The following is a 22254-nucleotide window of genomic DNA, read 5'->3' on the forward strand; positions in this document are numbered from 1 at the left end:
CATTCTGTGAATAAATCTCAAGTCAACATTCTTAACATACCTAATGAAATATTTTTAACAAAAATTAATTAAAGCTCACAAATTTATCAGTCAAGCCATATTCGTTAATCAAACAAATAAAATACCCACATTTTTCGCACTGACACATCAAATTAATACTTTAAAAAATATATATTAACAGATAAAAGCTTTAAAAGACTTAATATTAAACACAAATATCTTTGATATTTTTTTGAAAGTTTTAATGAATATAAAAAACTATCATTTGTTAACTAAATTTGTTTTTATTATTTCAAATAAATATTTTTTGTCATTTTTATGCTTCAATATATGTTCATGTTTGAATATGATTAAACAAATTGAGTGCCATGACAAAATTAAATGTACGAATATATTATAAAATAATATAAAGTTATTTTAACCATAAGTAAAATACCTAGGTAAAAATATATTATATAATATATAATATAGAAAGGTGTTACATAATGGGAGGATTTATAATGCCAAGGGCAAAATGAATTTTTCATGTGAAAGTTTTATAAATTCTGGTCAAAGTGACTATTGTGATAACTAAAGCATAATAAAATAATTTTTGTGTAACATAAGAAAGAAAAATAATTTTTGGGTAATGAACACAAGGTTGGGTGACTTTTACGTAACCAAAAAAAGGAAAAGTGACTTTAGGGTAATGAACACAAAATTGAAAGACCACTTATAAAATTTACTCATTATTTATATGATCAAATAATTGTAAAAAAAAAATAAAAGAATTCAAAAAAATGTGGTACTCTTGCATGAAAATCCAAGGCATCGATAAGGAGTAAGGAATGATAAGGAGCAATGCTACGTGTAGTTTTTATGTGCTCCATTAATTATGACGAGTAGAAAAAGCAACTCACTTTTTGGTTCGATTTTTGTCAAATGCAAAGATAGGAAGACCAAGATTGGGGATGGGACCATTGCGCGAATTTTTCAAAATACTATCGTATTTGTGTCCGATCTTTCAAAATTATATTACGTTCGAAGGATTTAACATGCATCCAATAATATTTTTGAATAATCTGGATAATATATGATGGGACCCTAAATGTCGTTGACGGTCGAAATCCCTTCACTTTTAATCGACTAGATTTTTGAAGTCGAATTTTACCTATATATATGATAGGTTTACTCACTTAAAATTTTAGCTAGTCCGGCTAGTGAGTTTTGAATATCAGAGGTACGTATCAGACAAAATTTGATATGTTTTAATAAGGGGGTGGAGTGGACTGAATTAGCCCAAGTATCTCATTGCTTAACCACACCATTTCTGAGATTAGTTTTTTATCCTAAACACCTTCAATTTATTCGCCAGAAATCACGAGGACACATAACAATAGGATTATCCAATCCTTGCAAATATTAAAAAAATTGAATTTACACATCGTCCGACAAGGCGAAAAATAATGATTATTTTAAAAATAGAATAATTGTTTGGTTTCTTCTTTTATTCTGTCATTCCAAATATTAAATATTTCAGTATAGGGTGACATCCTCCTTTCTGTAATGAGTATCAGCTTATCTGTCCGTTTATCGTTTTCCTATGAAATATTTCAGGTATAATTATTCATTCTTTTAAAAAGAAAATATAAAGCCAATCGAGTCGTAGAGTCATTCATTTTGTTCAAAAAGAATAAAAAAAGTTTTTCTTAATCAACATAGGAATTGTGGTAGTAATAAGCTTCTATTGAAATTCAGAAATGAAAATTCTGGAATGGTGAAGCAGCAACCTTAAAATCTTGGAGCATATTGATAGAAACTGTAGTTAATTAGCCTTAGCTTGGAGCATAACCTTAGCCTCTACAAATCTCCACAGATTAAATGGAGGTCATATAAATGATAAAAAATGGTCACTTGCCTTAAAATACTATTATTATTACATGCAGGTCATTGATGGCCAGGCTTAAGCATAACTAACGGGCACGGGCGGAGCTATCATGGTAGACATGGGTTCGGCCGAACTGAGTAGTTTTTGTTCAAACTATGTATTTGTCTTAAGAAATTCATTAAATATAAACAAATTATTAATTTAGAACTCAATAACTTAAACAGACTAATATCCCGAACAGGGGCGGAGCTACAGTAGTGGGTGCAGGTTCGGGCGAACCCAATGATATTTTTCGGAACCCTATAATTGTATTGAAATATTTACTAAATCTATATAAATATATACTGCCGAACCCAGTAACAAAAGGAGTCTTGGTTCAATGGTAAGGGTTGTGAGTTCGCTTAGAAAGATGGAGGTTCAATTCTCGCTGAAAACAGTTTTTTAAAATTTAGAACTCACACACTTCGAATTCTAGCTCCGCCTCTGATCCCGAACGCATAAACTTCAAATTTTGGCTCCGCCTCTGCCAACGGGAGCAGAATCAGGTGGCAGATCTTCTAGCAAAAGAAAGCGGGGGAAGATTAAGCTTTTTGATAGACACATCTTTTTGGTAGTTCCTAATGTGTTTGCTAATGAAGTTGTATGGGCAGACATCTAGGAAGTAGGAGCAATAATCCTGTTGTTAGTATATATATGTATATATAACCAAAACAAAACTTGAAATCTTGAAGCACAAGAAGTTTTAACACCAGACATTGTAAAAGGATAAATATTTAAAAATTACGATGGGACTCAAGGTTACTTTTTTTAATTTCAATATAATCATGGTGTACGAAAAACCTTACACAACTAACTCAACAAAATACTTCCCACCAACATGTACCAAATAACTTTATTACTTTGTTAGTTACCATACCAAGTAACCAATTAACTTTTTGGGTAGATTTGTCAAATGCAAAGAAAAGAGAGACATGTGAGAGAGTGGGTTTTGGACTTGGGGTAATAAGTAAGATGTGACTTGTGAGACCTAAAGTTTCACATGAAGTGATTGCTTAATTAAGGTATATGGTGGCATTGGAAATGCAGCCCTATATGTCATACCTTAACTATATCATTTCCAGATAAGGTCCTATCCTTAATGTCCATCATTTGCCAGAAAATTCACAAGAAAACATAAACAAAGGATTAGTCCCATTGGTGTTATCACCTAAACTTATTAATGAAGAAAAGGATTAGAGTAAGAGCAATCCGCCGAATGACTGATATGACCATTCTTTTAAAGAAAGGAAAAAAACCCGGAGAAGTGACATACATGTGAATAGATAAAGAGAAAACAAGAAGAGAGAAAGGTTCTTGTATTTGAACCATACACCATTTGAGGGCAGTGTTAAGTTCCATTCGTTGCACTACAACCTTAGACGAATTATGCTGGAATTAGTTATGCTGATATTGATTATCCTGATATTATTTCTTATTGACTGTTTGGTATGTAGTATTAATCTGTCAAATTACTGTTTTATCCTAGGATTATTATTTCACCTTCTGGCACGTATAAGTTATCCCAATAATATTTTTAATCGTGTGATAGCTTATCCCATGATTAATAACCAAATAAGGAATAAAACGATACTAAATTTTTATCCCGAGATAATTACTTTTGTTTAAACAAGAATTAGATCCAGGATTTTAAATTACTCAGTGAAGATTTTAATATTAGATTGCAGACTATACAATATCCACAAGAGTGTCACTAAGGACATTTACATTACCAAGTCTAGCCAAATTACTACTACATAATAAGACACTTGCATTATTATTCTTTAGTATCTTTTTTGCTAACTATATAATATGTTTATTTTGAAGGTAATAGGTATACCTGCAATGGCTACAAATATTCCCTTTACCGGAATTAGCCCAAGTATCTAATTCATTAACCACATTTTTTTCACATAGCTTTTATCCTAAACTCCTTCACTTCATTTGCCAAAGTGATGATAAACCAGATTTTGGGAAGATGCATGGTTGGGTCACACCCAACTAGGGGTTATACGCACACCGCAGATCAATGATTTGAATTCTATGGGTTCGAACTCATTATATTGTTAAAGTTATGGGTCTATATATGTTGTTTGTTCTTATTTTAGATAATTTTTATACATAACTCTATTCTCCGTGTCAAAAATACTAGGTTCAGATGAACCCGATAGGCGTAGGTACCTTGTTTGAAGCGGTGTCACGTGACACCGCTTCGCCAATTTTTTTTCATAATCTATATACATAACAACAATAACAACAACAACAACAATAAAAAATCCAGCTTAATTCTGTAAGTGGAATCTGGGGAGGTTAGTGTGTACGCAACATTACCCCTACCATATAAAGGCATAGAAGTTGTTTACGATAGGCATAATCTATATTTATAAATAATTCATAAAATTAAAATATTGGATAAATATAAGAAATGACATTGCTTGCCATTACAGTAATTTGTTCATTTGTTTATTTCTTCAAATATTGACACCGCTTACGAAAATTGTTGCTTACACCACTGATGAACCCACCACCGCTACGCTTGATCCGCCCTGAGCGCACCTATCCTTGATATTGTTATCTATAATAATCTTTACATGGAATTGTAGAGGGCTAATTAAAGCCTCCTACAAACCAATGGTCAGAGATATTGTTAATGAGTGTAGACCTAATATACATGTCTTTTTGGAAACTAACTATGTTCCATTTATATCATGTGAAAACTTCTTTAATGGAATCGGTTTTAGGAGATCTAATTTTGAAAATCCAAATGGTAGAGTAGGTGGAATTTGGATTCGATAGGATACAAACATAATTACTGCTACTCTAAGATCCTCTAATTACCAAGTTGTTCATATAAATATATACAAAATCCAAACTTTCGAGAATGGAACCCGATAAATAGAAAAAATTTAATGGATTTTTGTATGTATGTAGGTGTGCCAGAAAAAAAGAAGCTTCTTTTATTAAACAAATAGCCGGCCAGATTCAGTTTTACTTTTTCTAGCATTTATGGCGGCCTCATCAGCCTGCACAGTTATATATATATATATATATATATATATATATATATATATATATATATATATATATATATATATATATATATATATATATATATATATATATATATTAGAGAGAGATTGTGATGCCCGGCTATTTATAGTATAAGAGATTATGTAAGCGGCTATTTGGGTTAATACTTCAAAAAATATTGCATGTACTTGGCATGGGTGGATTTAGCTAATGTTACGAGTTCATATAAACTCAATATTAAAATATTTATTAAATATTTATAAATTTTTGAATGAATTATTGATAATTCGTCAGCTCATAAATATAAAATAATATACTCCGAACCACATTTTTTGAATCACATTTCTTAAGTGAACCAAAGTCCATCCGAATTGATCTTGTATAATATCTTTGTGTTACTAAAGGCCAATTGTAGGCCACTATTGATACTTGGATTCAACAAAATGATGTCTTCTGCCCTTAGTGAAATTAAACTTGAAAGAAAATTTCAAGGAAATTAAAATTGTATTTGGTCAAAACATATAGCAAATATTTTATGAACTTTTTTGTAAACTGAAATCGGCACTTCAGTTGAAAAATAATTTCATATTAATATATAAATATTTTATAAGTTCAAGTTCAAATAATATTTCACTCTAAACCTGAGATTTCATAGGAGCAAATATATGCAATCCCTCAAACTTTTGAGCAACATATGTTAGAGAGTTACATTTACACACTATGAAAATTGGAGAGAAGTAATTATAATAATGTTAAAAACCTCAAATAAATGGTAGAAGGTAACACCATTTCATAATTAATGAAACTTTCCACATAAGTTATTTATAATTACTTACATATAACCCCATAATATTTCTGATTATTTTATTGACGAGATTTTCAATAAGGCTAATATGTCAAGATGTGCAAGCAGGTCGTCGAGGAGGTAGTTGTTGATGTGGTGTTCTCTGTTACAATTCAAATGCAATATTCGTTACATTTCCAATTTTACATACTTAGTAGCAAATATATTACTATATATAATTATTGCTAATAGAATAAGAAAATATTTTCTCTAGAATGTTAGAGCAATTACCTGTAACTTTGGGCTCAATGTCTCTATAGCTACTGTTGAATTTTGACTAACTCCTACACCTTGCTGTTATCGTGTATAATTGAAAGTATGAAAAATCCATGTTAGGCAATCAATATTCTCAAGAAAATCACCAATATTAAAATCAACGGTACAAGGATAAGCTCTTAGGGGTCGTTCGATAGGGAACAAATTATTGAGGGATTATAATGATAAGATTCTAATACGAAGATTAAATATTGACGGAATTATTTAGTAAATATATTTTTATTGAAAGATGTTTGATTCATTGGACTAAAAAAAAGGATAATGGGGTACAATATAAACATGTGTTTGGTATATACTAGATAAGTTGAGATAAACTTTTAATTCTAATTTTAACCTTGGATTGTTTAAAAGACTTTGGGGGAAGAGCCTCCAAGAAGGACCTCTTTGTCATTTTAGTGTTTATCCCGGAGTTAATTATAGGATTATTATCGCACCCTCAATGTAAAATAAAATAACATTCAATTGTGGGATTAATTAATCTTGGAATTGGCAATCCCAGATTTAAAATTCAATCAAACGCTGAATAAAATAATTTCGCATCTAATTCAGGATTATTATCCCTTATCCACATGCCAAACGGCCCCTTAAGGATTAGGCATGAGCTAAAACCCCTTCGCATTGAGTGTTTACATAAAATTGAAAAATGCATGACATATATTTGAGCATACACTTTTTCACTCTTAATCATGGTTAATTAGCATATATTATCACCTCATCAATTTATTTTAACTATGATAAATTACTAAATTTTGTGGTAATACCAGGTGTAGATAAGTTTTTACCCCTCTTTAGACTCCCTCGATCCAAAACATCCATTTTCGTTTTGAATTTAACTTATATATATTGACAGTATAAATATTTTATTTTTCTTACCGAATCAATGTACGTAATTGTTATAACAAGTTATTTGGTTTATTTTTTTTAATAAACTCGTTCTCCTTATTGTATATGGCAGTATAATTATAAGATGTATGAGATTGAAGCTAATATATTACCTTGCACAAGGCCCAGTCTGCGGAATCAAAAAATGCACGTTTATGGTCCTACACGCAAAACATAACATTATAAATAACTTATACTGACGGCGTAAAATTCTTATACTGACGACGTATATAACTTAATCTCTCTAAAAAAAACTCGCCTTTGAAATCAAAGGCTTTTTCTTTGGCATAAGTTCTCCATATCTTTTACCTGAAGCAATAGCCTATAAGAATTCACAAATAAACAGATCAGGCTTGGTTGAAATCATTAAAGCTCATTAAATTTATGAATCAAAACCAAATGTTTTTATGCCGACAGATTTTAAGTAATAATGTGCTAAAATTATATACTCTGAGCTATGAGTGGCTGAAATATACACAAAATATTCACTTATGTTTAGGGCCACATATTGTAGACCCATGCCACATGTGCCCATTGACCCCAAAACATACACTATTATTTATGGCATTTTTATTCAAATTTTCTCATGATATTTTCTTGGACCACATCAAGAAAAATACAAAGAAAATCATGTGGGAATCAGGAATAAATCTAATGTTATCTTGCATGCTATAACCTATAGATGCATATATATGGTTCACAGCCTCGGAAATTATATAGGTGGTCTACGTCACATCATGGTTAATAGTATATCCCAACAGGTGATACATCCAAACCCTATTCGTCGAAAATTACAATATATATATATATATATATATATATATATATATATATATATATATATATATATGGGGGGTGGGGTAAATCCATGTGTTTATTTTTCTTAACTTTTGAATCTCGTTGGTGAAAATCCTACTTCCGCTACTGATCACACCCCTTGAGGTTACGACCCTTCTCCGGACTCTGCTTTGTGCACCACATTACCTTCTTTTCTCTCCACAATTGTCTCCCAATGTACTCATAAACTTAATTAAAAAAACACACACAGAAAAAGAATCTGATAATCAATAACACAAAATTCAAACTAGAAGAAGCTTAGTATTCCTACATCAAACCTATATATGAAGATATAATCCATTATTTTCTTATGATCAAAGTTTAACATTGCGAAAGAAGATGATTATTTACATGTAAGAAAAACTATTCTATATCTTATTTAACTTATGTAATGGTGTTTAATTTAAAGGTAAAAACAAATAAGGATTTAAGTTGTATGCACTAACAAATTAAAGAATTATAATTTAACCGACTACATCAAAATATTACTATCGTTAAACTTACTATGTTAAGTTGTTATGAAGAGTTACCTTTCTTTATATAGGTTAATTTAAACGGATACTATAAAAAATTATACACTATTAATACACATAACTTACAGTCGAAAAAATAAAACTAATTACATACATTTTTCCAATTATACTTGAAGATAAAAGAGAATGAAATGTTTGGAATTAAACAAGAGATAAGATTACCAAAAAGGCAAAAGAGGTGTGCAGAAAAGCAACCTTCAATTCACAAATTTCACATGCTATTGGTGGTAGTTAAAGCTACTTATCTATTACGTGAAGTTTTGTCCAACAAGTAACTTAATCAATTAAATGTATTTTGAAAAAAGAAAAAAAAAGTTTAACTTAATAAGCAGATTTTTTTTCTTCTTTTTTTTGCACTTTCAGGTTATTTAAAAGCCAATTACGGATAATTGTATGCATTCAGTGTGGATTGATATTTCGAAAAATATACAAGTAACGTGATACAACTTGTTAGCATAAATATATAACAAAATCCATTTTGATAACAAAAAATTTAGCAAAATAGCGTTTGGTTAGACAAGTTCGTGCCCGTTTGGACATAATTTTTTTTTTTTTACTTTTTCCCGAAAATATATATATATTTTTCGAAATCAGTGTTTGGCCATAAAATTTTCAATTTTCACTTAAAGATGAATTTTGGAATTTTTCGAAAATTTGAAAAACTCCAAAAAGCTGTTTTTCAAAAATTTCACTCAAATCATTCACAAAACTTCAAAAACAACCAATAATAAGTAGGCGTTTGGACATAAGAATTGTAAAACTCGAAAAAATTGTGAATTTTTTTTCAAGTGAAAATGGTATTTGAAATTTAGAGTTGTGTTTGGACATAAATTTCAGTTTGGGTTGTTTTTGAAGTTTTGTGAGTGATTTGAGTGAAAATTTTGAAAAATAATTTTTTGAAATTTTTCAAATTTTCGAAAATTTTCAAAATGCATATTCAAGTGAAAATTGAAAATTTTATGAACCAAACGGGCACTAATATTTATGTCCAAACACAACTCTAATTTTCAAATACTATTTTCACTTGAATTTTTTTTTTCACTTTTTTTTTCTTAATTTTACAATTCTTATGTTCAAACGCGCACGAAGTAGTTTTTCACTTGAAACAACAAAAGTTCAAATAAAATTGACGGAAAGGAGAAATAGCTCTTTTTCCAGCATATAAGCAGACTCACAATGATTTTACATCCCTTACACGATGCGAATTCGAATAGTTGACCAAAGCGGAGACCAAATACCAAATGTGAAACAAAAAAATAAAATAACCGGAAAGAAAAAAATCTCCTTTTGTGGAGAAAACAAAGACAAAAATGTAAAAGAAATACTTACAGATTATACAATAATAAACCCATTATTATATCATAAGGTGTGGTCTCGGGAGGATAGTATATATACAAACCTTACCCTATTTAGAAAGGTAAAAAGATTGTTTCAAATAGACACTCGACTCAAGGAAATACGAATAGAATATAAGAGGAAAATAGAAGAAGATAAATTAAATACAAGAACCAACTTCTAGTATTATAATTTGTGTTAAAACTGAGAAAGAGTACCTCATGATTTTGAGAGCAGACAGAAAACTCTTCACTTCTATTAGAATCTGTCATCTCTATATTATAGAAGCAAACAAAGGCAAGAAAAATTTATATAGAAAGAGAAAGTGGGAAATGGGGAAAAGGTTGTTGTTAGGAGAAAAAAGGGTGGTTGAGTATATGAGTATAAGACAATAACTGTAATATCGCTACTTTATTTTAACCTACACGTATTAAAGACATTCAATAGAAGATATATCATAGAGTAGGTAATTATCCATATTTGTGCAGGTATCACGAAATAGCTGTGGCGGATTCAGGAATTTTAATGAGAAGATTAAAAATATACAACAAAGGTAAATCTAGTATTCGAACCTAAAGCAATTCTTTGAACCATCTCTGTCATTATACTGAAAAAATTCAAAAATTTATTTTTATCTTATTTGCACAGTATAATTTTTTGAGAATGGAATTTAATTAAACTTCCTTCATTTACGAGTAGTTTTGCCACTATCTGATAGAGTACGCGTGCACAAACTGATCCAAATATCACCATTGTAACAAAAGAAAAAGATATTACAAAGAATATGAAAAAATTAAAAAGAGGGTTGACTACGTATAGGTACATAGAAAGTAGGAAAAACTACACAATATAATCACTCTAAAAAATAATAGTCGATAATATATATTTGACTAGCGAATATAATTATTTTTGGCCGACCGGCCAAATGTGTTTCTTGCCCTAGAAAGAATAGGAGTTGGGCTGTTACCACATCAACATCAATTGGACTCTTTAGGCTTAGCCCGACCAATAGGCCCAATAGACATACACTATAGCTTCCATAAGTCCTAATTATGCATTTCGGCGCTGCAAAAAATTGTAGTAATTTAATTAGTATAAATTAAAAGGTGTGTATATAAAAAGTAAGTTATCAATATTTATTTAACTAAAATATTTTCATTCATTTATTGTTTCTTCACAAAAGTTGGGAGTAGAAATACTAAAAACCTTTTTTAAAATCTTTTTTGTTTGTAATAAAAATGTACAGACTTCATCTTTTTCTTGCCTAAACCAACAAAACACCTAATTCAACCAAAAGTAGAAAATATACTTTGTCTAATTGTCATTAATGGAACATTATTTGAGAACAGAAGCTCATACGTGCAAGTAATACTTCATCTTTAGGCGCAAGTTATACAACTTAACACATTGAGATCTTAAACTTATAATATCAAATACAAGTAAAATTAACTACTGCTTGAATTTTAGTGCAAGTAAATCAACTCCGACTCAATAAACAATTACTTCCCGCATTTCATTTTATATATATGATACCATTTTCTTATTAGTTATTTCTGTAAAGAATGAAACGCTAGTATATTTGTAAATAATTTAATTTTAGACTTCTCATTTTATAGCAACAAAAGTATTTTAACAAGTTTAAGCCAACAAGTTCTATAAATCCTGTAGTTGTAAAAATTAATGACATGTTTAATACCACTAATATCAAAATTCTTCCTCTTTTTTTTTTTTTTTTTTTTTGTAAACTCCGGGTTTAGTCAAACAAGGTTGCATAAATGAAATGGAGGTAGAGTGACTTGCAAAGAAGCCAACATTTTATTGGAGTAAAGAAAGTAAACATTACAACTAAGAGAAACTGACTACCTTATTAGACAAAAATGTCTTAAACGTGTCTAAATTAATGCTAGATATTCCCAGTTCTGGGACCAGATTCACAAACTCGAGGAAGTGAACAGAGGGCAAATATGAGGTATGAAGTGAGCTGCATGTTTATAACATTGCCCAATATCATTATATCAATATCTTACAGTTGGGGTAAAAAAGAATGTGACTATGAGGGTGTTTGGATTGGCTTTTAAGCTATAAGCTGGGCAACTCATTGTTTTTTTGGCTTAAAAGCTATTTCTACGAAAAAGCCACTTTTTTATGCCAATCCAAACGAGCTCTATATATATGCCGGTTGGTGTAACTTCCATATTTCAGGCTGATGAATGATCCATATTGTCTAATTACTCACTGGGATTAGTGATATCTATCCAAGAACTTCTCAATCAGGACTGAAAATGTAGCAAAGCCAGCACAACCTGCACATGCAGCTTTTGGGCCACCTGAAACAAATGGGATTGTTGTATAAATAAAAAGAGATAATAATTTGGAATAGCACAGTCCAATTACTTTCTTCATCAGTCATAAAAAAGCTGTAATTAAACAACCCCACACAGGCTTGGTTCTACAAGCAAATTTAGCATCTAGTATCATCAAATGTCAAAAGCCATAACCAAAGAAGAAGAAAAAGGAGAGAGAGAGAGAGAGAGTTCTGATGGCAGAAATTAAACTAAAGAACAAGTCTTGTGACACAGTTAGCTTCAGTATAATAAGCTCTCTATCACTCTAATCCTGCTCATATGTTTTTATGGCTACCCTTCATTTTATAAAATTTAAAAAAGGAGAGAGAGTGAGGGAGAGAGAGATGACTCCAATTAGAACCCCCGTATAGGATAAATTGTCAACAATGTTTTGTCCATCTGGTTCAGTATACTGCAGCATATTCCCTGAACTAGATTAGGAGAATGCAATAATCTGCAATAAACTCCTTACTCTGGGAACTCGGATTATGATGGGAGTCATAAGAGATGAAAACGGTAGTTATATGCGTCACAACATCAAGCTAGAACACAAAAGGGCACACTTCGTGTATGAGCTCTCCCAACCGGTACGTTGAATTTGGATGGGTAGCATCTTTATAGTTGAAGGGCGAAGTTTCTATTTCCTTGATGCCCTGGATCAAATGGAATTTAAAATACTTGAACTATGACTCACTTCGACTATAGGTTTTCCTCTAAGAAAACTAAAGGAAAGCAGTCCCAACAACCCACCACCCTTTCTTCACCACCTCATAAATAATGAATTAAGTCAAGAATAAGAAACTTGTCTTTGACACGTCACATAGCAGCGCTGGATAATATAGGGGGCTCAGGGAAAGCCCCCATGAATTTCTGTATCTTATCCTAGTACTCATGTCAATAACAGTGACGAATATAAGAAAATATATAGATCCATCTGTATTTAATGTTAAAAATATTTGTCACCCACTAACACCAAGATACTATCCGATTCCACACCCACCAAAAAGGCAATCCTAATTGTCCCAAGCCCAAATATTAAACAACATTTTTTTTCATGTAGGTCTCAAAAATATGAGACAGGCTAATATTTCATTCAAGTAAAATTAGCAGTACAAGCATATGTAACAAAATCGAGGAACAGATGCAACGACATCAATATCAACGTCAACGCCTTTGTTTTATGAGAAAGGTACATCAACATCAACGCCTTAATCCCAAACTAGTTGGACTGACTACAAGTGTTTCAACCAATGCACTTTTCTCAAACTTTTGGATGCACCTTCACTTTAAGTTGCCGATACCTCTTTGGGGAAGAGTTTGCGTTAGGCATTTGATTTTTCTTTCTTTAATATACAGTGGGAATAACATTCTGATGACATGACCCTGAAATTTCTTCTTTTGCTTTTTTATGTGAAACTCTACTACCCTGCTCGTCTCTACATGAATCTCACTGTCCATGTTGCTCTATCTAAATAAAAAGTATATGAATAAATAACAGATGCAAGATATGAAAATATATCTAAGGAAGATTCCTGTTTGTAAATACTTGTAACAAATGTTACCTCTAGCTGATAATGTGCCTCCCGTTACGCACCCTGCAACTGCTGTATTTGTCATGTCATGTTTTGCCCGTGCCTGTTAACATAATACAAGAAAATACTTATGCCATTTGAGTTTTAGATGAAAAGTACCTCACTCTAATTGTGAGAATGATTTCCAAATTCTTTTCCTTTTTTCCAAAAATTAACATGAAAATCGCAAAACAAGAGCTGTAGAACCCCATAAGGTTATAATCCCTAAGATCAAATGTACCTTCTCATCAACACATTCAGCAGCAGAGAAAACCAAACCCATAACAGCAAAAGTTTTGCAGGAACTCCAACTCCTCCGACCCATCTGCTTTGCTTGGTATACAAGTTGTTGCCTAGTAGTCATTTCCTCTTGCATTATTGGGTTATCCAGTGCCCCTAGAAACAGACCCATGAACAACCCTAGTCCCCCTCCTACAAAAGCGAAACAATGTTCAACAAATGAACCCAAGAAGTAACCTCACAGCAGAGTCCATAAGCATCCACGGAGACACCAATTTAAGCAAGTTACCAGAAAGAATAATCTTACTAGATACAAAAATAAGCTCTAGATCCAGATTTTATTCACAAGCAATGGCAGTAGGTAGAGCTTGTAAGCTAACTGGAATGAAGCTTTCTTTTTCTCTACTACAGAACTACAAGAGAATAACTATCACAGCAACGGGATTAAGATTAAAGTCTCTTGTCTTACCTCGACACTTGTAACATAATTATTACATCAAACCAGTATTGTCATCCATTATCCTCAGGTATTGCAAGAGTGACAATTTGGACCATCCATTTAAAAAAAACAATGAACAGGTTGGCGCTCAGCTAGATGAATCGTCACTAACCACGTTACTCCATTTAAACTCATCTCATGCCAATATTATACAAATATTCTAAAAGTATAAATCTTTGAATGGCTAAACTACTCCTAGAAAGCACAAGACCTACACTAAAAGTGCTAATGTCTAAAACATATTCTCAACTAATATGCATCGCCTATATAAGTCTTTTTTCTTTCACCGTGTCCATGCGATTTTAGGTCTAACTTCGTCCTCAGTGGCGGAGCCACTCATTGGCAAGGGGAGTCAATTGACACCCCTTCATCGGAAAATTACATTGGGTAAATACGTTAAATTCTTAATTTTATGTGTATATACTATACGTTGACTCACCTTGATTTCTTTGTGTGCTTACTTATATCCTGGCTCCGCCACTGCTCGTCTTTTTAAACACCTTCACTCACATGGCTCCCCGCCTACAGACATGTGAATCTGGAGGTTGACGCAGGACAATGACCAAAACACTGAACAATATGACACAAATTAATTCAAACTAGGAGTGTGATTAAAACATACCCATGACTCCACTAACAACGCTACGAACTGCACAGTTGTTCCAAATGTCTTGTCCCCTTATTTCCTCCACAGTAGGCATCCGAATAGGCTCAATCTGAGGCTTCTGAGCTTGACTGTACCTCATTTGATTCAATTGCTCGATCACTCATAGCAGCTCTGATAAAATGAAACTGCAATTAATTTAAGATAAATAGATTGAAAAAAGAAAATGTTGCATTACAAAGATTGAATTTCAAATAATCTTAGGTAAGAGGAGGTTTTGTGTGGGCGGCAACCGGCGGCGTTGTATGTTTAGTTTTATGGCGGGTTTAGACGGGTCGATTCAAAATGGGTTCACGGGTTTGGAGTTGCCTGGAGCCATAACCGGAATATAAATGGGCTTTAAGCCACTTGCTTGTGGAAAGCCACTTTTTGGCTGATTTGCGCAAATGACCATTTTTAGGCTATTGTTTAGATTTTGTCCCTATTTTCAAATTTTGTGCAAATATCTCCTTTAGAAAATTACCCCTTTCGGACAATGTTAAATTCAGGTCTAATGCTTGCACATATAACTTTTAGTTTGCTTTCAAAATATTGGATTATGGTCTAACGTTTGTAATACCATACAAATTTTTAGACAACATTTTCTCATCAGGTTTTTAGATTGCTTGAAAAGAATCTTTAGACCGCTGGTTAAAAGGTCTATCAGTTGCAAGAGAAATAAAAAGAGTGTCATTTACGAAACAGTTGATACAAAATGGGACAATAAGTGAAAACTCCACCCGCTTTTCAGCCTTTGTAATTGAAAAATAATCATCATCCGAAAAATTCAAATTCCTTGAGTGGAACTTCAGGTTTATCTCCTAGAGTTTCACTTATGGAATTTGAATCACTAGGACAATGGCTATTTTTCAAAGACATAGCCGAAAAATGGCCAATGGGCTCTTTCTATCTTGAAAATTATATGAACGATTACCAAACTAATAACCTGTTTGACCAAGCTTCTCCAAGTTCAAAACCAGTTTTTTTTTTTCAAATTTGAAGTGTTTGGCCAAGCTTTTAGGAGAAAAAAATGTGCTTCTGAGGAGAAGCAGAAACCGTTTTGGAGAAGCAGAAAAAAGTAGCTTCTTCCCATAAGCACTTTTTTGAGATGCACTTTTGAGAAAAATACACTTAGAAGCACTTTTTAAAAGCTTGGACAAACACTAATTGCTGCTTAGAAATACTTTTTAAATTAATTAGCCAAACACAAATTGCTTCTCACCAAAAGTACTTTTGAAAAAAAATATTTCTCAAAATAAGCTGATTTTTCCAGCTTGGCAAACGGGCTATAAATGCAAGTATATGATCTAATGTGTCACAGGCCATGTATCATTCGTGCGAATTTTAGTGATGAGCGTGTATTCTAGAGCTAATTTCTTATCAATGAACGTGATTTATAAGGTTATTTTTTAGAACTCACGAAAAATCAACAAACGTTTTAAAATTATAAAGAGGTTATTAGTATGTTTTTATCCTAAAAGTTTTAATAATTAGATTGCCTTGTCATTAGTTTAGGCTGTTGACTCTAATGACTCCTGTCAAGAGGACAGTAACAAAGTTAGAAAAGTTGTTTCACATAAGAAACTTAAGAAAGGTTCAGCTAATACGTAAGTCTTATTTATGTAAAGTAAAGACCAAAGATACATAGCGATATGTCGACCCTAAGCTACAAAGACAAACTCAGAAGTTGTCTTTGTATTATTTTTCTTGATCAAAGTAGTATAATTTTATTGATAATGAGTTAATGACTAATGAGAAAACATGCTTCGGTACTATTTAGCTGCGGACCATTATAATTACAATCTACTCTTCTTCACTGGTCCCATCTCCTTTGCCTTTGTCCTCAACAAGTGCTTTTGTATTTTCCCAGTAGCAGTCTTTGGCAATGGTCCAAACACAACTGATTTTGGAACCCAGTACTTAGGCATTTTCGATCGACTAAAGTTCATAATATCTTCTGCCAACTGTTGTTGATCTGTTTTCTTCACATCAGCCTTTAATGTCACGAAAGCACATGGCGATTCACCCCACTGCTCATCGGGCCTTGCCACTACAGAGACCTCTAGTATTGCTGGATGTAGATATAGGATATTCTCGACCTCGACACTACTTATGTTTTCACCACCAGAAATGATGATGTCCTTTGATCTGTCTTTGATTTCTATATATCCGTCCGGATGCTTAACTGCAAGATCACCAGAGTGATACCAGCCTCCAGCAAAAGCGTCCTCGTTAGCTTTAGGATTCTTCAGGTACCCTTTCATTACAACATTACCTCTGAATACAATCTCTCCTATTGTTTTGCCGTCTTCTGGGACAGGTTTCATGTCTTTTGTGCTAACAACACCTAACCCCTCCAAACCAACATATCTCACACCTTGGCGTGCATGCAGACGTGCCTGGACGTCTGGGGGAAGTAAATCCCACTCGGGCTTCCACGTGCAGAGAGTGGAGGGGCCATAGGTTTCAGAAAGTCCATAAGTGTGTAAGACACGGAAGCCACGTTGTGACATTGCTGCAAGAACAGGAGGAGGAGGAGAAGCACCGGCTGTGCTGACGTGCACAAGACGAGGCAAAGGAAGGATGGTCTCCTCTTTTGGGGCATTAACTATGGTGTTGAGCACCACAGGAGCAGCAGAGAAATGGGTTACACCAAGATGGGCTATAGCCGAGTAAACAGCCTTTGCAGTTACCTGCATGCAGAAAATGAGAAAACAGAAGGGAAGCTTGTAAAGGGCCAGAAACAAGCAGAAATAAGGAGCAGTGTGTTCAAAAACCAACTTAAAGGCATTTTCTTTTTACCTCCTCCAATTTAGAAAAAGACCTTAAGAGCCAAGTTCTCCCATTTCAATAATTGTTTAGATAATTGAGTTTCACAATGCAAACCTCCTAAGCAAAATGAAAACCCATTCAACCAAACTCTAAAAAAGGCAGAAAAGAAACGGAGCTAACTTTAATTCCCCCCCCCCCCCATAATTAATAAATTCCCGTCTTAGTGTCAATTTCATACACACCCAAACGCTATTGTCCCTTGTCCAATCTACATGGTTTGAATTTTCTCTAAATGTCAGCACTAGGAGATATGCTGAAAAATAAACGATTATGACTTGTAGCCGTCCATCTTCAATTAGGATTTGGTAATCCAATACTTCTTAGGTCAAAGCACACTATAGCTGAAATCTATTTTTTTCATTTACCAATTGGTTTGGCATACCTATAACAAAAAGCAGATTACGCGCTGCTCTTTATTAAGTTGTAAATAGGGCATGAGAATCTCCATGCGCAGAAAAAGAACCACGGAATTACCTGTCTAAGGCATATGTTAGTCCCACAAATTGCAGCAAGCGTCCAAGCGAAACACCAACCATTACAGTGAAATAATGGCAGAGTCCACAGATACACAGCTCCCTCTTGCATACTCCAAATCACAGCGTTACTCAGAGCCATAAGATAAGCGCCACGATGGTGCAGCACCACTCCTTTAGGACTAGCTGTTGTGCCGGAAGTATAGCCCAAAGCAATAGTTTGCCACTCATCCTCTGGTGGCTTCCATGGAAAGTCTGGATCGCCAGTTTCTAGGAATTTCTCGTATTCAATAGCCCCTTTCTCAAGAGCATATTGGACTGGCGCTGGATCACAGTTTTTATCAGCAATTACAATCAGAATTGGAGCCTTAAATTTTCCTTTACTGTTATTTTCCCATACTTTTAGAGCTTCCTCAGCCAAGGGAAAATACTCTTGGTCCACCATGACAACAACAGCCGAGCTATGGCCCAAAAGAAAAGCAATCGTTTGTGCATTTAGACGAACATTAACAGCATTTAAAACAGCTCCAGCCATTGGAATTCCAAAATGAGCTTCATACAAAGCGGAGATGTTTGGGGCAATAACTGCAACCTGCCAATGAAGCGGACAAAACAAGGATAAATAGGGGCATCCACAGGGATACAGGAAATGCATTTCATCAATAGGACAACAATATTGATATCCACAACAAACTAATTGAAAGTTTCGGCATTTTTGTTCATTTAATATGGAGAGACAAAGTGCAACAGGCAACAGAACAAATAAAAGTTGGTGTACATAATACTTAATCGCCTCTTCTTAAATTGATGATCCAAAGACCCAATATATAAATTTTAGATTCTTCTTTCATCCAACTATCTTTACTCATCTTTTTTTAATCTTAAAAGCCATTAAATAGATTAAAACATGTAGGCTGAGAAGCAGAACCATGCATTATTATATCCTACTATGACGCCATGAATGAAATTGGCAAGCCCATTACAAGAGGAAAAATATGGGAAAGGTCAACTTACAGCAAAGAATGAAACTTTGGGGATTGAGAGGCAGAAAAACTAATTAACATTCTACATACTTATATCGAGAAAACAAAGATCCTCTAGTAAACTCAAAGTTAATATCATTTCTGCTGTCTGATTTATCACTAGAAAGTAGGACTGGTTTCGATGTAAAGAATAGTTCCCACATATGTTGTATACTACTAGTAGATGAAAATCCGTGAAAAATTATCCTTACTAGCTTAGTTTATTATAGTCTATGACATACTGATTTCTAATTTTCACTTCCTACTTATATAGTTATATGGAAACCTATTAAGTTCCCTCTTCTTCTCCCTCTCATGGTCACTCTCTCTCAGGCTCGCACACCATGTTTCACCCCAAAATCAGACTGAGGCTATTATATATTAGATTCATCTTTCTTTATTCCTGTTATTGCAGAATCTGCTTGTGGATGGCAACGTAATGGATTGCCTCATGAGAATAGCACAGATATACAAAATCAACTATAATGATGGTTAGTTTAAGTAAATTTTTGCAGCAAAAGCAAAAAGATTTAAACTGAAGATTTTGATCGGACAGCATGCATAAAATCAATCTGGTTAAACAGTTCACTGAAAGACCAAAATGATATGCAATGGATAACTCTAACACAAGCCTTATAGGGTTCTAAGGCTAACCGAACAACAATTGCACCAGCAAAAGAGCTAAAGAGCAGATGAAGCCAAAACTAGTTTGAAAAAAACAAAGATAATGTAGTGGTACAGTGAGATCAACTGATCAAGTGCCGTGGTGCTCTCTCTAATACCAATGCATAATCCCTTTAAGGCGTATATTGCATCTCTGAGAGACTGAGACTTGCATCAAAGAACTTCAGCTAGATTTCTGCTAAAATATAGGTTACCAAGCACTAGTTTTTGTAATAAATCTCATAAAATGCAGCAGTGGCCTAAAAATGCAATAACACTTGGAAACAGGACAGTGAGATTAAATAAAATTGGAATATTTCTAAAAGGAAATTACCTCCACCCGTGACAGAAGTCAATTTCCCCATTTTGGTGAAAAACATCTTTCTGGAGAAAAAGATTATCCAATATTCAAGGTAACCAAAAAACATTTGCCGCCATACCAAACATACAAAGGGAAAAAACAGCTGATGTCTTTACAAGGATCGGATAGTTGACATCAGTTCTACAAAAGATCAGACTATAACTTGTCGGGAAACAAATTCAAAATCAACCAAACTTCAGCAAAAATCACTTTCGGATTCACTTAGTCAATAGCTTGTACAAAGTAAATAGCACAATAATAGAGTAGCAATTAGTTCAAGAATAGAAAAGAGAAAGCACAATAATAGCACCTAAGTAGCAAATAGAAGGTCTTCAACAAAAATAGAAGATATAAAAATGAGCTTAATTGAAAAAGGAAGACAGTGGGCCAATACACAGAATACTAGAGTTACTAAAAAGGGGAGAAATAAAACTTCCGATACATCAATCAACTATGTCTCAATCCCAAACCAGTTTGAGCCGGCTATATCGATCCTGTATATCCATTTTGCTTTGTTCAAGCCCAAAAAAACTATAATGATAAAAAGAACATAAAGAATAAATAAATGGACTAAGAAACAGATATAGAGTCTGAACTTTTTCTTCTTATTTTTCTTTTTCGAAAAAAATTTGACGAATAAAACGCTGATTAGTAGAAATTCAACATGTTCTCCATATCTAGAAAGGTAATACTGAAGAAGATGATAATAACAACAATGTCAAGTATATGTCTCCCAGTTGGGCTTGGCTATGTAACTTCTCCCTCCCAGCTCGGTTTAGGTCCGATGGAAATATACAACAACAACAATAGTAATAATAATGATGACGATTACTACAGCAACAACTTTAGAAGGGGCGATCCCTGGACAATGGAAAATCTGATCTTTTTCTTTTGTCTGTTTTAATTGACGAGCAAACAATAAAACGCTGAATTTAGTCGAAATATGCTATATTTTCCATATTCTAGAACAATAACAACAACAATAGTAGTAGTAGTAATAATAATGATTACAACAGCAGCTTTAAAAGGGCCGATCCATGAGCAACGAAATATATGTTCTTTTACCGCGGGGTAAGGCTGCGTACAATAGACACTTGTGGTCCGGCCCTTCCCGGGACCCCGCTTACATGGGATCTTAGTGCACAGGGCTGCCCTTTTTTCTTTTTTTCTTAATTAATTGACGAGCAAACAATAAAACGCTGAATTTAGTAGAACTTTGCTATATTTTCCATATTCTAGAAACAAGAAACGTGATATATACAGAGGATGATGTAGCAATAATTTTTAATGCGCGCAAGTTGATCCAAATTCCAAACACTATCGTTATATGAAAAACAAATCTCGATGATCCTACTAATAACAGTATTGTTATAAAAATACTGTGCAGAACTCGGAAGACAGAGAACTTAATTACCGTGCTACCAAAGGTGACGGACCGTTTGGTGAGAGCAGAGGCCAATTGACGGCAACGGCGATAAGTCTGGTGCCACGTGTACTCAACGGAGCCATGAATTAACGACTTGCGATTTGGATACACCGTCGCTGCTCTATCTAAAAACCATAACGGAGTTAACGCGGTGTAGTTCGCTGAATTCTTTGGAAGATCATCTATGTCTCTTTCCGCCATCTCCCTCTCTTCTCTCTCTCTCTAAAAAACACACGCACACACACAGTTGAAATGCTATTTATGTACAAATGGCTGTAGACTTGGATCTTCAATTACACGTGACAGAACTGAAATTGGGTAGTAGTAGTCTAGTAGAATTCAATTGTTGCTCCATGATAAATGATATACATGTATTCGTTTTTTTTTTAAAAATAAATTTCATTTGGAAAATACATAGTAAAATGAAAATACTTTTGGTTAAGTGATAAATATATCTATATCTATCTATATCTATATCTATTTCTATATCTATCTATCTATCTATCTATCTATCTATCTATCTATCTATATTATATTAT

General features: G+C 33.4%; 2 protein-coding genes and 1 pseudogene across 5 annotated transcripts; all 3 read right to left on the reverse strand.

Moving 5' to 3' along the window:
- Positions 1-1882: 1882 nt before the first annotated feature.
- On the reverse strand, positions 1883-10043 carry LOC107806809 (uncharacterized). Of its 3 annotated transcripts, none has more exons than XM_016631050.2 (5): positions 9859-10043; positions 7195-7257; positions 7049-7096; positions 6009-6071; positions 1883-2424 (listed from the first exon to the last, which is right to left on the reverse strand). In XM_016631050.2, exons 1-5 carry the CDS (start codon positions 9910-9912, stop codon positions 2323-2325), a joined length of 330 nt encoding a protein of 109 aa, XP_016486536.1. In that variant the 5' UTR covers positions 9913-10043; the 3' UTR covers positions 1883-2322. The 3 variants fall into 3 exon arrangements, with proteins under 3 accessions (XP_016486536.1, XP_016486534.1, XP_016486537.1); XM_016631048.2 differs by lacking the exon at positions 1883-2424 and adding an exon at positions 4295-4524; XM_016631051.2 differs by lacking the exon at positions 1883-2424 and adding an exon at positions 5675-5880 and having other exon boundaries at positions 9859-10032.
- A 1390-nt stretch (positions 10044-11433) lies between these two features.
- LOC107806808 (mitochondrial import inner membrane translocase subunit TIM22-4-like) lies at positions 11434-15271 on the reverse strand (annotated as a pseudogene).
- A 1262-nt stretch (positions 15272-16533) lies between these two features.
- LOC107806807 (acetate--CoA ligase CCL3-like) lies at positions 16534-22010 on the reverse strand. 2 transcript variants are annotated; one of them, XM_016631046.2, is made up of 3 exons: positions 21704-22010; positions 18245-18835; positions 16534-17631 (listed from the first exon to the last, which is right to left on the reverse strand). In XM_016631046.2, the coding sequence occupies exons 1-3, from the start codon at positions 21914-21916 to the stop codon at positions 16735-16737; spliced, it is 1701 nt and encodes a 566-aa protein (XP_016486532.1). In that variant the 5' UTR covers positions 21917-22010; the 3' UTR covers positions 16534-16734. The 2 variants fall into 2 exon arrangements, with proteins under 2 accessions (XP_016486532.1, XP_075087426.1); XM_075231325.1 differs by lacking the exon at positions 21704-22010 and adding an exon at positions 20263-21662.
- Between the last annotated feature and the right edge of the window lie 244 nt (positions 22011-22254).

The sequence above is a fragment of the Nicotiana tabacum genome, chromosome 15, assembly GCF_000715075.1.
Source record: "Nicotiana tabacum cultivar K326 chromosome 15, ASM71507v2, whole genome shotgun sequence".
Lineage (NCBI taxonomy): Eukaryota > Viridiplantae > Streptophyta > Magnoliopsida > Solanales > Solanaceae > Nicotiana > Nicotiana tabacum.

Bases quoted from the DNA above. Each gene is read 5' to 3' on its own strand.
- LOC107806807 (XM_016631046.2), bottom strand. From the start codon at position 21,916: ATGGCGGAAAGAGACATAGATGATCTTCCAAAGAATTCAGCGAACTAC. The intron at 18,836-21,703 runs GTAATTAAGTTC...CTTCATTGGCAG, and splicing joins CCGTCACCTTTGGTAGCACG to GTTGCAGTTATTGCCCCAAA. The intron at 17,632-18,244 runs GTAATTCCGTGG...TTCTGCATGCAG, and splicing joins CTAACATATGCCTTAGACAG to GTAACTGCAAAGGCTGTTTA.
- LOC107806809 (XM_016631048.2), bottom strand. From the start codon at position 9,912: ATGACAGATTCTAATAGAAGTGAAGAGTTTTCTGTCTGCTCTCAAAAT. The intron at 7,097-7,194 runs GCGAGTTTTTTT...TTTTGCGTGTAG, and splicing joins AAAAGCCTTTGATTTCAAAG to GACCATAAACGTGCATTTTT. The intron at 6,072-7,048 runs GTAATATATTAG...ACACGATAACAG, and splicing joins CAGACTGGGCCTTGTGCAAG to CAAGGTGTAGGAGTTAGTCA.